This window comes from Symsagittifera roscoffensis, chromosome 1 (assembly GCF_963678635.1).
Source record: "Symsagittifera roscoffensis chromosome 1, txSymRosc1.1, whole genome shotgun sequence".
Classification (NCBI taxonomy): Eukaryota; Metazoa; Xenacoelomorpha; order Acoela; family Convolutidae; genus Symsagittifera; species Symsagittifera roscoffensis.
In genome coordinates this window covers 3,264,214-3,280,195 of record NC_087062.1, presented here as the reverse complement: position 1 = coordinate 3,280,195, position 15,982 = coordinate 3,264,214, and the positions used below count along the sequence as shown (strand labels likewise).

Below are 15,982 nucleotides of genomic sequence, written 5' to 3'. Positions count from 1 at the left end.
TAAATTCCATTTGAAAAAAGGGAAAACCAGCCGATAGAAATTAGAACTAAAACCACAAATCTGAGAAAAAATTTACATTTTTCAAATAATGTTTGAAAAAATTAATTACAACTCATTTGAACTAATTAGTTGCATTTGAATTTTCAAGAAAATGAGCATTTCAACAGAATATATAACACAAGTTGCTAACGGAAAAAAATCTTGTTCCCGCTTAAAGTCATTTGCTCTAGCAAGGGAAATAAATATTTGCACTTTCCCGCAAACGCTCCAACAAAGCACTCGAAAATCGAAACCTGGTTTGAAACATTAAATTATAATTGCGCAGCAATATAAGAAACAGTTGTTCATACATGGTATTTAACATATAACTTTACATCAGCGACAAAATTTTAACTTCAGACTTAATGTGAACACACGTCTCTGCCAATAATCTCTTCATTAGTTAATGTCTTGAGTTCATGAGTCATGCGTTCGTTGCAACCAGTAACTCTTAAATCAATTAAAATATAGCTTTGAACAGACAATAACTAATTTTTCTTTTACAGAAAGCATTCTATTTTGCAAGAATGTGATAAACGTATTGAAATTTCTTGTTTGTTTGATAGGTGAAAATATAATAATCAAAAAGTAGATCTCTCGCGGTTTGCAACATCAGAAAAAGTTCTCAATGCTCAATTGTTCAATTCCAGTGTTTAGAAAATATACATCCAATTTTGAGTATTTCAGTCGACTTCGTTTTCGTAACTCGGTGCACCTGCCTGACCATTTCCGTCCACTTCCATCGCTTCGCCGCCATCTGCCGGACTCTTTGGTCCTTCGTTCGGTGGAGCGTCGGCTGTTTTGCCGTCGGCTTCGTCGTTCGCAGGATGTTCTGTCGGAGGTGGGGCAGGCGGCTCCACTTTTGGTTTCGGCTTCGTCACAATGGAATGGCACGAGCTGTCTAGATTTCGACACTCCTCGTTGATTGCCGACACCAGAATAGGAGGATCCTGATGTTTTTCAAGTTTTCCCAACTTGTTACAAGCGTCTTCGAACCATTTGGTTTTTGCATCCACTGTCTTTTTGACTTTCTTCATGTCTTCCTCGCTTATATGCTCATATTCAGGTGCTTTATGTGCGTACTTATCCAGAATTTTGTTATAATGCTGAATTCTAGAACCCAACTTTTCCAAAACTGTCGGCCGAGTTTCGAACTCTATCTTTCTTGTAATCACAGGATTTCCCAATTTTCTCATCTCTTCCAACTTTTTCATGTATACCGTTTTATCGACATTTTCGCCTTCCTCAAATAGCCAATCTTCTGCTCGGAACAATAACGACTTCAAATCGTCGGCAGCGCTTTCTTTAATATATTCGCTCAGCTCCTCGTCGATCTGTCTTCTTAGATCAAGTATATACTCTTCCAAAGCATTTTTGGAATCAGCCTTCTCTTTTTCGATCAAAATTGTGGCCTGGAAAGTTGACTCAACAGATTTCAACTCGTTGAGCTTGTCTGAGTTCATTGATGCAACGTTATGCTTTACGGGGAGACTCACATTTCTGACCTTGGTCTTCTTTCTCGAGACTTGTTCGTTGGCAGTTTGGGGTTCCTTGGGCTGTTCTGGATCAGCAGTCGGATCTCCATTACCATCCATAGCCTGGTCTTCCTTCGCTTCCCCATTCGTCATCGACTCGTCTTTCACTGGATTCTCTTCTCCATTTTGCTCCTCAACCGTTTCCGCTTTCGTTGGGCTTGCAGCTTGTTGTTCTTCTTTCTCGTCAACCTTTTCGACACATACTGCTTCGTTTACATTGAAGATGCCATGTTTATTCAGGTGCAACTTGACTTTGACCTTGGAAGGAGATCCATCAGGCGCGGGATTCACGTCATGAATCGTGAAACTTCCTATGTACGGGTTACTGTAAGGTACGTAGTTAGGGTAAGAATACATAGCTTCTATATCAAATGTATCCTTCCTGTAGAAGGTGAGCATCTTAGTCGCAGGATACAAATGCAAGTAGGGGAAAACTTCAATCATGCCGTCCTTCTCAGAGACGGGTTTCCATTTCAAAGTAATCGGATACTGGCAAACATCTGTGATGTTCCATTTATGCTGCACCTGGGATGCACTGGAGAGCATTGCACATTGCAAAGCGCACCCTCGCGCTACTGACTCATCTGCGTTCAAAGTCGTACTTGGTTCCATGCCAAAAACCTCCTGTACTATACTTTTGAAAAGCGCCACTCGACTTGATCCACCCACAACTTCTACTGAGTGCAATTGATTTGCTTCGAGTCCAGCATACTTCATTATTTCCTTCAACTTGATTCGAATTTTTTCAAAGATAGGCCTGCATATCTCTTCCATTTCATCGCGAGACATGCCCCCGCTCACATCAATGTCATCCATGAAACATTCTATGGATAGTGGGAGCTTCTGTTTATTTGCACTCATGAGTACTTTCAGTTTCTCGCATTCGCCTGTCAGTTTCAAAAAGGGTCGCACCTGGCTCATTGGCTGGATTTTGTATTTCTGCTCGAACGATTCTGAAATTGCAGTGGTTATCATCTGATCAATGGTCTTTCCTCCGACACACACTTCGCTTACAGTGGCCAGCACCTTGATTGAGCCCTTGTTAAAGGCCACTGCACTAACTTGTAATGACGAGTGCCCGAAGTCCACGAAAACCACATTCCTCGCAGCCTCCGTGGGTAGAGGCAACTCTTTCTTGTAAAAGCCATAGCACAAAGCAGTCGCCGTAGTGTCATTCATTAGACGCAGACAATTCAACTCAGCTATTCTTGAAGCATCTAGCAGCGCTCGTCTCTCGATATCAGTATAAAAAGTGGGCACCGAAATCACACAGTCTACTACACGCTTCATCAAAGCATTTTCTGCGATCGTCTTCAACTTCACCAGAAGAGCAGCCATGATCTGCGTAACAGTGACCGTAACTTCATTTCCTTGATATTTCAACTTCACTCCAACTTCGTCATTATCGCCGACCGGTACGATCTTATACGGTAAGTGCTGGCAATAGTCTTTCACGAAGGGATCCGAGGCTTTTCTGCCGAGGAGTCTTTTGAAATTGAACACGATGTTTTTGAAGTTGGAGCCTGTCAGTTGGATATTCTTTGCATCAAGTCCCACTAATCTCACCTTGTCTGTAAAACCAACGTAAGAAGGAGTGCTTCTTTGAGAATACTCATTTGCTACTGTCTCAATTCCGCCCTGCTTTGCCACGGCGATGAAACAGGTCAAATTTCCAACGTCAAAACCCACGACAGACATTATTTCTAAAACAATGTTAAAAAATGTCTGTTATCTTCTATACTAAAACAAAAAATTCTCAGTTATAGGCATGAATCAGCTCATAAAAAAAATATTTAGTTTCGAGCATTGACACAGAGGCGAAGCTTCGCTTCGCAAACACTTGCGAGAACACGACTTAAAGCAGCTCTATAAAGATAAATAATAAAAATTAGAAATAAGCCTCAAATTGGTAACAATGCGGCTACCTCTGAAATTCGAACATGGGACCCAGATATAAAGAATCTCACGCACTTACCACTCAGCCACGGAAGCTTAATAGTCACCAAACACTAGCTTCAAAAAAAAACAGAACAGATGTTATGCAATTTCCAATGCTACAGTAAAAGTTCCTCATGAAAGAACGCTTTTAATGAACACTTTTATTTGCGAGTGAAGTTAGAAAAAAAAGGTTTGTGCAGATACACTAAGCTAATCGCAAGTGTAAAAATGTTACTAGGGATTTAAGCAGACCGGTTTTTTAGCAGGCCAATCTTGTAGCAGAGTCAGAACAATTAGCAAGCCAGAACGCTAATCTTAAATGCGATATTGGCGATAAGCGACCGCTTTCTCTGCTGCGTTAACATGCGACACGAGTGTTTTGTGCGCGTAAATCTGCATTTCATGTAAAAAAAATGCTAATTATTCCATTGACGGCTAAAACATTTAACAATCTAACTGACGATTAAACATCATTTTTGCTGGATCAATCAAGGTACAAATTTGATATTTGATACTCGTTCAAAGTATGGTCCCAAAAACTATCTATGTTCTTCATTATCAAACAAAAATGTTTTTAATGGCAGTTCATGTTTTGCCAGTGAATATATAGTTTTGATAATTTCATTTCATATTAAACATCAGTGGTAATATAACGAACATTTCAAATCTTTTGCATTGTGGTCTGGTAAAATGTTAGTCTGGTAAATTGTCGGTCTGGTAAAAGACCTTGCCCCTGCGAGTATATTACAAGTGTTCCGGCGGTATCGCACTTATGAACGAACTTTTGAATAAGACCCATAAAAACAGCCGGTACCATAATTCCCGATATTATAATTCCAACGTTTTCGAAAAAAATCCTTTAAATGCCTCTATCAGAGTAAACTCCAAATGAAATTCTAATAACTTACCGTCCACGTGATAAATCAAACAAACTGATAATCAGAAGGCTAGTAAAATATACGGCAAAATATGTAGAATTCTCCAAACTTTTGAATCTTATTTTGTAAATCTTCCACTTGAATGATGTGCGAACGTCTGACTATCTGCAGAGGACGTTATAATCAGTTGCTAGTAAAAGACAAACAACATTGAAACTATCATCATGATACATTCAGCACGTGAAAAGCATAGTTTAATCATGTCGATTTTTCCAGAAGATTAACAGAATAATCTAGAATTATAAGAAACTCTATTGCTTCCAGGAATTTTACTTCGAAAAATTGTAGCGAAAAAATGAGGAATTCTCTCAAAATTACAAAAAAATAATTGACGTTTGACGGAATCTCAGGTGCCAAAAATAATCATTAAGTGCCGTCTGAAACAGAAACAAAAATCAGAAATGCGCTAACAGCAAAAAAAAATCGACGAAAGAATAAAATAAATCGAAATAATCAAAATCATCCTCCATTCACCAAAAAAATTGTCAAATCAGGCGAAAATCTGGCGCATGCATATCGAAATTGTGCTTCCGATATACTGAAACAACTCCCCACAACAATACAACAGAAGATGACAATCTCAAAATTAAAGTTCCAAAACTGCATACACTGACAGTTATTGCCTCCTCTCGAAGCAGAGCAATTCATAACCATCGTCATAAGCGAATGAATCATTCTAGTTAACAAGAGCGTGTTTCCCATGGAATGGTTTCCAAGGTCTCATAGACCCAAGAAACTTTACCCTAAATTAGCCAAAATCAATTGTTTAATTTGCCTTTTGTCTGCAAAGATATCGAGGCAAAATCAATTCTCCAGTTACCGGAAGAATTGTAACAGTCGCCTACTTCGGTCACATATGAGGCTTAAGAAGAATAGGTCTCAAAATACCCAAAATACATGAAGTGTTTTGGGTATTTTGAGACTAATTGTTGTGATAAACTTATTAAATAGATTTGTTATGTTTGATGTTTGTGCCTGTATGTGGAGCGCCCTCTGAGGGATTTTAGAGACAGGTCTGTCAAGTGGCTTTCTGTGGGGAGGTGGGAAACTGAAACTGGCTTGAGGAGTCTGGTGGTGCGCCGCTGGACCTACTGAGCTCGGGTGAGATTGTTCCTTGTTTTTGATTTTTATAATTCAATTTTAAAATTTAAATTAATTTAGTTGTCTTTTTTTATTTGCTGATCTGTAAAATTCCCACTAACCGCTTATCATGGGTTAGTTCAGTCCCCTAAAGTCCAGTCAAAATCCTTTTTTTTACCTTTATGCTGCGTCAAGATGAGGAAAAACAACAAAGAGTAAACAAGCAAAGATTGCTTAAAACCTTCAGGACTGATAAATTGGATTAGATGTGATTGTTGTTCTAGTTGGTATCATATCAGTTGTGTAAATATTTCTCTTAGCGACTCTAAGAAAACCCAATGGTTTCAGTGTCCTTTATGCGTTGATCTAAAATCTGTTAATAAAGCAACAATAGGTAATGATTTAGTTCGAGACAATTATGTTAATACAGCCATCTCAAATGTCCGAGTACTCAAGAGAGTACCAAAAGACTCGCGTGTTCCATCGATTTTTGATTTTGTTCCTCTGCATTCGGCATCGGTGTCGACTCCGTCGTCTTCTTCTCCACCTCATCCACACTCTGGTCTGGTGTTTCTAGGTCAATCTCGATGGCGGGTTCCGTTTGTTTCCCTTCCGCGCCCTCTTTTGTCTGGTTCTCTTTAGTACTCCTTGTGTTGACCATGCTAACTGAAAAGTTCTTCTTTGTTATTCTTGGGCCAACCGATGTCATTTTTCGTTGCGACGAGTTATTTTTTGGCTTTGACTCTGTAGCTTTTTTTCAGCTATCGGTACCCTGCTCCGTCTCATGATTTTTATTTACAATAATTTCTATTTACAAAATTGCGATTTACAAAATCCTATTCTAAGAATGAAAAAAATTTTGATAATAAATATAATAATAAAGAAAAACAACGTTCCTATTCCCTTTAAGATTTATTAAAATTTTACTAATTCGTGATCCCAACAGAATCCGATCTATCGCGATTTAACGTTCCGACTAGTCCAATCGCTTTTGATTTAGTTATTTCGACCTGTCTTAAGACCCTCTAGTACCGTCACACCACTTCTTTGTACTGTCCCAACACTTCTATGTACTGTGCCAACACTTCTATGTACTGTCCCAACACTTTCTGGTACTGTCCCAAGACTTTCTGGTACTGTCCCAAGACTGCCTGTCCCAAGACTACTGTCCCAAGACCAGTGTCCCAAGACTGCCTGTCCCAAGACTGCCTGTCCCAAGACTGCCTGTCCCAAGACTGCCTGTCCCAAAACTGCCTGTCCCAAGACTGCCTGTCCCAAGACTGCCTGTCCCAAGACTGCCTGTCCCAAGACTGCCTGTCCCAAGACCGCCTGTCCCAAGACTGCCTGTCCCAAGACTGCCTGTCCCAAGACTCCCTGTCCTAAGACTGCCTGTCCCAAGACTGCCTGTCCCAAGACTGCCTGTCCCAAGTTTGCCTGTCCCAAGACTGCCTGTCCCAAGACTGCCTGCCCCAAGACTGCCAGTCCCAAGACTGCCTGCCGCAAGACTGCCAGTCCCAAGACTGCCTGTACCACTGTACCTTGTACTACCACTCGAGCTCTAGTAAAAATTTTCCCAAAAAAACCCAACCTTATTGGCCAAAAGTTAAAATCACCAACCCCCTTGTATTTATTTCCTTTTAATATTTGGACTCAAGTTGAAACCCAACTTGTTCTAGGTGTCTTGTGATCACCTGTTTGTCCAAAACCGATTAGAACTTTCTTCTCTAAAAGCGTCAAAGTTAACAGAGAGAAAAAAAATGAAAATCGATAAAAGCAAAAAAAAAGGTACCCACTTAAAATTCAAAGGTGACTTATGTCAACCCTTTATCTGGGGGTTACAAAGAAAAAATGCCTGGTGCCACGCGTTTTCCTCCCCCCTGCTAGCGATCTTATAGGGTATCACAAAAACTGTCTATATCCGTTACCCCCTCCCGATCCGACCAGGGTATCTACCTTAATTCGATGTTAAATTCGGATATCCGCTTCTTATAACCGACGCGTGTAAGAATCTAATGTAACTAAATCGACGATGCCGATCAATTACTTACTCTAATGTGTCCCCCCTTTTTACACTTTACAACCACCAACATCTAACCTAACCAGCCCCCCTTCTAACCTCCCCCTTCTTTAGCCCCCCTCTTAAGCCGAAAATTTCCTTAAGCGCCGGGTGCTAAACCTCTCGAGAGAAACCGTAGACCTGTTTCCAGGCCTGCTTGAGTAAAAACTTCCTCAAAACAATGGTGTTCCGCTTATCCAATTTTACTCTTATCTCCTATAATGTAATGTGGATTTTAACGATACCCGTTTGACCAACTTGAGAACACCCCGTCTTCTTTTGTTGCTCTGACCGTGCTGGCTGTTTCCTTGACTTGTCCTGCAGCTGATCACCAGCACCACTTTCCCACTTGGCTGGTCACCTGTTCCAGTCAAGTCTCCTAATGGTCCAGCTAAGTCCCTGTGAACCACTTTCCCACTCGACTGGTCACCTGTTCCAGTCAAGTCTCCTAATGGTCCAGCTAAGTCCCTGTGAACCACTCTCCCACTCGACTGGCCACCTGTTCCAGTCAAGTCTCCTAATGGTCCAGCTAAGTCCCTGTGAACCACTCTCCCACTCGACTGGCCACCTGTTCCAGTCAAGTCTCCTAATGGTCCAGCTAAGTTGCAGGCTATCTGAAAACCCTTCACAACGCCCCACACTCGGGCACCTTTCAGATTGCTGAAATGATCTAAACGATCGGTCTTATAAAAAAACAGTATGTGTATACTAATTAATTGATATAAAGGTTTGATCCAACTAATGCGGTGTCAAAGACACTGTCATTTTTTTGTTTTATAGTTTTTGTTCCTTTTTCTGTTCTTTTTCGGTTTTTGTTTCGCTTTTTGTCTTTTGCTTGTTTTTTTCGTCCCCCCTAGTTACCCCCCTTTACTCGGTTAGTTAAGCCTCGTTCGGAGAGCGTACCAGGGAGTTTTCTCGAGTTTTCCTAAAAAGCTTCGGTACAACCGGAAGGTTTACACGTTCCCGCTGAACCGTACCACCGGTACTCTAGAATGGGCATGTAGCCCGGAGTTGCGTCAAGTGGGTTCGACTCCGTAGTCATGATGTCGTAAAAAGGAGCGCCATAAAAACACTATGTAACAGTCACCTACTTCGGTCACATATGAGGCTTAAGAAGAATAGGCCCTATAACTATTGGCTCAAGAGTCAGGGACACGAACTCTCGTATTTTTCTACCTCAAAACAGTCGGATCCAATTCGTTTCGCTTGCGACATGAGACTAAAAACCCGTTACAGCTTAAAAGCCACTACCAAAATACCCCCACTCTAGAAAATAAGAAATTCCACATACTTAAGTCTCAAAATACCCAAAATACACGAACGCCGTTAAAAACAGGGTCGAAACAATCCGCACAGTTACTTTTTATCAGACAGTGAAACTTTGATCCATTTCAGATGGATCAACCTTATCTCAACATAACAATCATAAAACACACTCAAGAAAACTAAATTGAGAACTCACATGTAGGCACACTCGGGAATTAGAGGTAACTAAATTAATGAGCAACTCGAGAACTAAGTATGATAACTTGAGGAGTTTAATACTAAATAGTTTCAATAAAGAAAACAAGTTTTGACTCTAGTAATGAAGTTTTGGTCTGAACCATTGGGACACCCCAGCTGTCCACCTTTCCACTGAGGGTTCACTCGAATATTCTAGTTCAGCTCGAATAATCGTGTTCTTCTTTCGTAATCGTTTCTTCTCCTATTTCAGGATAAGACGGCTCTACTCGCGTTTATTTTTGTATCTGGAAATTGCGAATAGCAATTTCCCGCTGCTTTTCTAGGTACTTTCCCGCGATTGTAAATCGGATGTTCTGATCTTCTAAATAAATCTTCTTATGACTGAAGAATGCTTGAAAAAAGAGCATGTGAAACTTCACCATCTTCTTGCTCAATTTTGACATGAAAAAAGAGCCAAAAATGAAATCTAAAAATTACGGAGAACATTTGGTTGGAGATAACCGTTCAAATCTTGCGCGGTTTTTGAGAGTTTTTTTCTATGATAAACCGGTCAAATCGCTCCTTTTGAAGCAAGATTTTGAGCGCAATTGTCTAGAAATTAACCGCTCAAATCTTGCTTCAATTTAGGTGAAAAATAATCTTGAATCGGGAAGACAGAACAGGAAACAATTTGCAAACCAGCACACTCAGTCTCCGGTGGAACAAAAAAATGTACAGGAACAGTTCAGAGACTATCTAGACGAGCTATTACCATAATAAAACCAGTTTTTTGAGTCAACATTCAGGAAACTAAATCAAGGAGTTGATTTCTGATTTCACTTTTGGCTAACTGCTGTGACATTCGATCAGAATGTACAAAAATGCAGATTCAGCAGTTCCGAGTTTTTAGCAGCGAACTTTCCAAATTGGCGGTATTGAGGGAATAAGAGCGTTGTTCGGACGATTGGACAAATCGTGAAGGCTGAAGGATTCGGAAATTCCTAAATTTTAAAAATTCGAATTGATGACGTAATAATTCTAAGAAACGTCAAAAACAGCCATTTTGGAGAGAAACCAAAATAGACACAAACAACGATAGTTGCGACAACGACAACAACGGAAAAATTGAGAATTGGAATCAGAAAAATTAGAAGTAGCAGAGACCGCTCCGAGTTACAACTATTGTGCTGCTACAATAGTTGCAAGGTCGTTGCGAACAACGGTGAAGGGTGGACGACAGCCTTCCGGAAGGAGAATAAGAGTCTTATTTCCCCGGATTCAAGAATCCGGAGGGGTCTCAGGATTTGGACTGAAACTGTTTTATTTAAACTTTTAGCATCCCTACTACGCCCTGAGTTGAATTTAATTAACATCTGAATTCAATTTGCAAGGATGAGAAGCTAGGAGTTGGGGGGAAGGGTTGATCCATCTTCGATGGAGATGATGAGTTTTATCTACTGAGCAAAAACAATAATAATTCAATGTATAGTAGTAGCCCTGTTTTAGGAGTGACCTCGTGGTCTTGGGATACTGAGACTAAGCCATGCGCTCACTATTTCTGCATGTCATTAAGTTAATTTGAGCGTTCTGGTCGAAGCCGGAGAACAGTAACGTTTTTGTCGACCCGATGTTGAAAAGACCATCAAATAAACTAGCTTGGTAGAGACGATGAAAAGCATGTAGAGCTGGTAGAGACGTTGGCCAGTCGTCTTAGAACCTATGTATCTTCCGGGCGAATGTTACATAGATGTTTTTATGGCGCTACTGGGTGTTATTTCTTTAACATCATGACCGGCAAAACCGTTAACGAGCACTACGCGCACAGCGGATGCTCACATTAACGCCCTTAATAGGCCAAAACCGCCGGGGCGGAAGGGTAGTTCGGAACGCGGAAGCCTTCCGGATTACCGTGAATAGCTTTTTAACCTAGCTAAGACCGAAAATTCACGAACCAGGAAGGGTGGCGGGATTCGCGGTCCCGTCATCTCCTGAGTGGTCTGTGACCAAAAACACTTAAAGATATATTTAAAACCAAACAAAAGTAGTATAGTACCCAAGAAAAACAAAAAACATCAAAAATAACCGAAAAAACCAAAAACAGTAAAAAAAAAAGTAAAAAAAATCAGTAGAAATCATCCCCCCAGACAAGATGTGATCCGACCCTCCCGTTTGTTGTCGACAGATATATTTTTGTTACAGGCATTTATATCAATCAGATCGTTACGATCATTTTGGTAGCCCGTTTGTGAGGCTTGTACTGAAGGGTTGTTTGAGTATTTAAGCACGTTAATGCTAATTTGCGCTCAATCCGGAACGGTCTGCTGATTTGCGCTCAATCCGGAGGGGTCTTGGGTGAAGATTGATCCGGCAAGCAGTACAAGGAGCGACAAGAAGGGGCTCAATGACAACAAAAATCGACTGTTGGGTATCGTTAACAAGTTTTGTATCCCTTTTGGTACAAAAATAAAGTTAGTAATCTGTGGGGGGCTCGACAGTGCTGCACTGTAGTGACCCTTCACCGAACTGCAAATATCTGAGTTTAGCACTTAATTCGGATATTGACCAAACCCAGAGTGGTATAGTAAACTAATATTATTATTTATATAGCCCAAAATAATACTCCTATATCGTTTTTCAGTAAAAAAACAAAGAAAACAGACCGGTTTTTAGGGTCAAAATAACGATTTTTGACATATCGATATTTTTTGAAACGGAAAAAGCGCTAAATTAGTGCGTTACATCGTAATTGCACTACTATAGCAGGTAGAACCGGTTAAGTTTACTTCGGAAGTGGTTGGAACTATTTTGGTACCAAAAACGGAATTTTCGTGATTTTTGAGAAAACGGAACACTATAAAATCAGAAAAAATTTTGAAATTTTTGAGTTAGGACATTAAAAATAGTTGTTCGGACAACGTCCACTAGTGAATCTACAGGTTCTAAAAACCGCTTTGCGAAAGCCTTCCGGGTTACAGAGAAATCGAACCTAACGTGTTTGATTCAGAAGATTCATCAATCCGGAGGGGTCCAAATAGCATAGTTTTTCGCAAACTTTTTCAACTAAAGCGTTTTAGATCGGGTCTTTTGCATTGAACTAGAAGATTATAGGCCTTTTGAGCTCGGATCAATAATTCTTAGCTCGAAAAGAACAGAATTGCGGAAAAAGTTAGGCGGAACCTATAAGAGAAAAATTTCTTGACTTTAGAAAAAAGACGTTTTGGTTAGTAACTTTGGAATTACTGGACAGATCCAGTTGATCTTAGTACCAATAGATCAGAGATTAGCTGAGCTTACTAATAGGAACAAAAATTATACGAAAAAATAAGCGTGAAAATTTTTTGAGATTGTTTTTAGCAAATTCACCAATTCGGGAGGGTACACACCTCACGTTTTATAAAAAAATTTTTTTGGAAAGCCCTTACACTCCTACCAAGAGGTAGAAACGGTTGAATAAGGCAATTTTGCGCTGTTCTAGAAGAACATGGAAGGCTAAAGGCGCAGGAAAACCTTGATAGAGCCGAAATTAGGCTAGCGATAAGACCCCTCACCGTTAGCGAGAATTGTCGGATAAGAGGCTTAGCTTCAATCCGGAAGGGTCTAGGGAAGGAACACATACCCTTCCTGGTTGATACAAACAGCATAATAGCATCGGAGAACGTATCCGGAGGGGTATAGGTTGAAAATCAAGGAAGTCTCAGAAAATCTATTTTTACAAAACCGGAGGGGTGAAAAAAAAATTTTTTCTCTCCTAATTCAGAGGGGTCCCAATCCGGAGGGGTCTTGTTTTCACAAAACCGGAGGGGTCCTAATCCGGAGGGGTCTTACATTTGCTAACTCAGAGGGGTCCTAATACGGAAGGGTCTCAATTTTGCCAATCCGCAGGGGTCCTATTTTTGCCAAACCGGGGGGGTACTGTTTTTGTCAACCCGGAGGGGTACCATTTTGTTTAAGGACTTAAGTAAACAGAAGAAAAGATAATAGTGAGGGGTGTTAGGTTATTAAAAGACAGGCTAGGAACCAGTGACTGCACTGGTAACTTGCCTTTTAAGAAAAAGACCAGACCAAAACAAAACAGGTCCAAACTCGGATATTCGCGACACTAAGTCTAAATTAAAAAAGAGTGTGTAACTCATTGGTGTGGATTGAAATCAAAAAAAATTTTTTGAGAAAAATGACTGCCCTGAGGATTTTAGTAAGTCTAGCTCGGGCAGTCCGAAGGCAAATAAGTAACACAATACTCGGTGGGTGCAATAGACGCCCACTTGAGAAAATTACTGCCTTCAAGTTTTGTCTGTTTGGTGCAGCACCAAGCAGGGAAAGCTCTTTCTTTATAAAAACAAGTTCGACTATTGTACTGTGAGCGACTAAAAGTACAATACACATACGTTTTTCATAAAAATATTCTTATTGTGTTACATCTGGTTTTAAATCAACAGTTTGTGCTTGATTGGGTAGTGAATACACTATCTTTTAAATTGACTGATATCATCATACTGTGCTAGCTCTCAAATCTTACGACTAATAATCAATTTTTGTGAATAAGTTGTGGATACGCTGTGCAGTGATAACATACAAGGATTCGTGGTCACTACTTAATAGAAATTTTTGGAATTTTTTGTGTTGTGTTATTTTTATCGATAGTCAAACTAGAAGGTCACCAGCAATCGAATTGAGTGTATAGTCATTAAGAAGTGATAAATTGAGAATGAGTCTAGATAATTCAAGAATACCTAAACGAGGTAATAGCTCTAGGAAATTCATACCTAAAAAGCAAAGAAGAGCAATGATCCATCCTTTTGTGGAACGGATCACACGAGCCGGGACCGACAAAGGGGAGACGGTTTCAGGCAGAATGGTTGAAACCAGGAGTCAGAAGTTCTCAGAAGAGCGAAAAGCTATGCTAGAAGTGGAAGTTCACCCGGAACAGGCCATGAATGAGAGCCAGGGAATACATGGACCGGAGGGGAGAGACAGAAGGCTGGCGAGTGAATCTACTCCGGTAGAACAAGGCCAAGATTTTGCCACTTCCACCGGGACACTGGACCGAGAGGAGATGTCGGAACTGTCCGACATCTCTACTGAAATTGTGGCAACTAGAAGATCTACCATAGACAACACCATGATGGCAGGCGTGACGGAGAAACAGACAACGTACTCATCGTTCTCAGAAAAAATGAAGAACACTTTCGGAAACATCTTTTCATTCACCATGGGAGTGGGCACAGGAAAGGAAGGTGAATCCCAGGAGGAAAAAGAGGACGAAGACGAACAAGTGGACTTTGGATCTCAAGTCAGCCTCAATAGTTCGATCCAGGAGAATGAGGCATACGTCGAAAGAGAAACTGGAACCAAGGACAAATATGGTGTGGTGAGAACGATAAGCAAATACGCAAACACACCAGGACAGTCGAAAGGCTTTGCGAGTATGACAAATTCAGAGACGCGAACTGGGGAGAATAGAAACAAAGGGCAAGGCAACGCATCGGCGGATCCGGAGGTGGATAATGAAATGATATCGAGTCAGAGAATCAAAGCCCGAATCTCGACCAGCACAAAGCTACCTGGGATCGACATGGTGACACCGCCACTAGTGACGCCACTAGTGGAAAATGGGGCATCATTAGAAAAAGCCTTGAACAACATAGTGGGCAGTATAGGAGAAAAAAATGAACAGATGTCCATAAGAATGAGTGAACTAAAAAGAGCAGTCCACATTGAAAGAGAAAGTCTGCGGGAAGAAATAAACCGCAATAGACAAGAAGTTAGTAGGAGCGAAAAACGCCTGAAGGAAAGAACGGACGAGAACATAGCGAAGAACTTGTAACTTGTCGCGAATGACAAGAGAAGCGGAACAGAGAGAGTTACGCTTAAGAGACGACATGGAGAAGTTAAGAATTCAGCAAGAGCAGTCTCTTGGAACTCTTGACACAAAGATAGATGCGATGATGGAGAGGCGAACTCAGGCTATCAGGGATAGGTTAAACGGGCTACTAGGCAGCAAGAGTAGACCGAAAGAAGGGGAACCTAACTCGGGAGGTACCAGCAGGGAGCCGAAGGTGAACTTCAATGACCATCAAAGGAGGAAGTCATATGGATCCACTAGAGGTATGGGCAGTTCATCAGGCTATGCCACACGGGATAATAGAACATGGGGCCCAAACAGTAGAGCAAGTTCAACTGGGAACAGATAGACCTCATACGAACGACCGACGCAAGGCACACATGCGACTGGGAGAGTTGATTCCGGTAACAGGAGACATGCGAGCCCAGGGAGGAGTCATGTGGGCCAAGGGGGAAACAGTCACGGCAACTCGGATTGCAGGGATGCACCGAATACAGAGCCCTTAACAAGGTGCGATGATACTCAGGCGGGGCACTCGGGAGATGCTACGGCAATGGCCACATCCTTTGAACCCCTGAACAGGTCGTTGGAGACATTCCTTACGAGGTTATCCAGAACCAATGAACGCAGTGAGAAGTCCAGAAGAGTCTTTAAAAAACCAAGGTTCTATAAAGACGAATCTGATGGCTGTATTGATACCTGGATAGAGGTAATGAAACTGCATTTCGAGGAAGAGGAATTGTCGGAAAGACAAGAATGCAGTGCGCTCACCAGTAACCTGGAAGGGACAGCCCTGAACTATGTCATGGCCAAAAAGCAATATCAGCGAGACACAGCTGAGAAAATCTTCGAAATCTTGCTAAATCGTTTTGGATCAGGGTGCAGGGACATCAGGCAATGATGCGCTTCGAGAAACGGAGGCAACGAGAAGATGAAACGATAGACAAGTTCCTAGACGATTTGGAAATGCTGAGAAGACGCAGCCAACCGGATAAGTCAAACAGAAGGATGAACCTGGCAGTAGCCTCAAAATTCATCGATAGTGTAAAGAATGATGAACTTCGAACAATGCTAGCAACGCGTTACACACCACTATCAACCAACGCGCCAA

At 41.2% G+C, this 15,982-nt stretch overlaps 2 protein-coding genes across 2 annotated transcripts in view; one reads left to right on the top strand and one right to left on the bottom strand.

Moving 5' to 3' along the window:
- Positions 1-294: 294 nt before the first annotated feature.
- LOC134856997 (heat shock 70 kDa protein 4-like) lies at positions 295-4,660 on the bottom strand. The gene is made up of 2 exons (XM_063873316.1): positions 4,421-4,660; positions 295-3,277 (listed from the first exon to the last, which is right to left on the bottom strand). Exon 2 carries the CDS (start codon positions 3,270-3,272, stop codon positions 723-725), a length of 2,550 nt encoding a protein of 849 aa, XP_063729386.1. The 5' UTR covers positions 3,273-3,277; positions 4,421-4,660; the 3' UTR covers positions 295-722.
- A 718-nt stretch (positions 4,661-5,378) lies between these two features.
- LOC134854239 (cilia- and flagella-associated protein HOATZ-like) overlaps positions 5,379-15,982 on the top strand; it is a 269,680-nt gene continuing 259,076 nt past the window's right edge. The window contains exon 1 of the mRNA XM_063870418.1: positions 5,379-5,404. The gene's annotated coding sequence lies outside the window, so the exon portion shown is untranslated. The remainder of the gene's footprint in view (positions 5,405-15,982) is intronic.

Bases quoted from the DNA above. Each gene is read 5' to 3' on its own strand.
- LOC134856997 (XM_063873316.1), bottom strand. From the start codon at position 3,272: ATGTCTGTCGTGGGTTTTGACGTTGGAAATTTGACCTGTTTCATCGCC.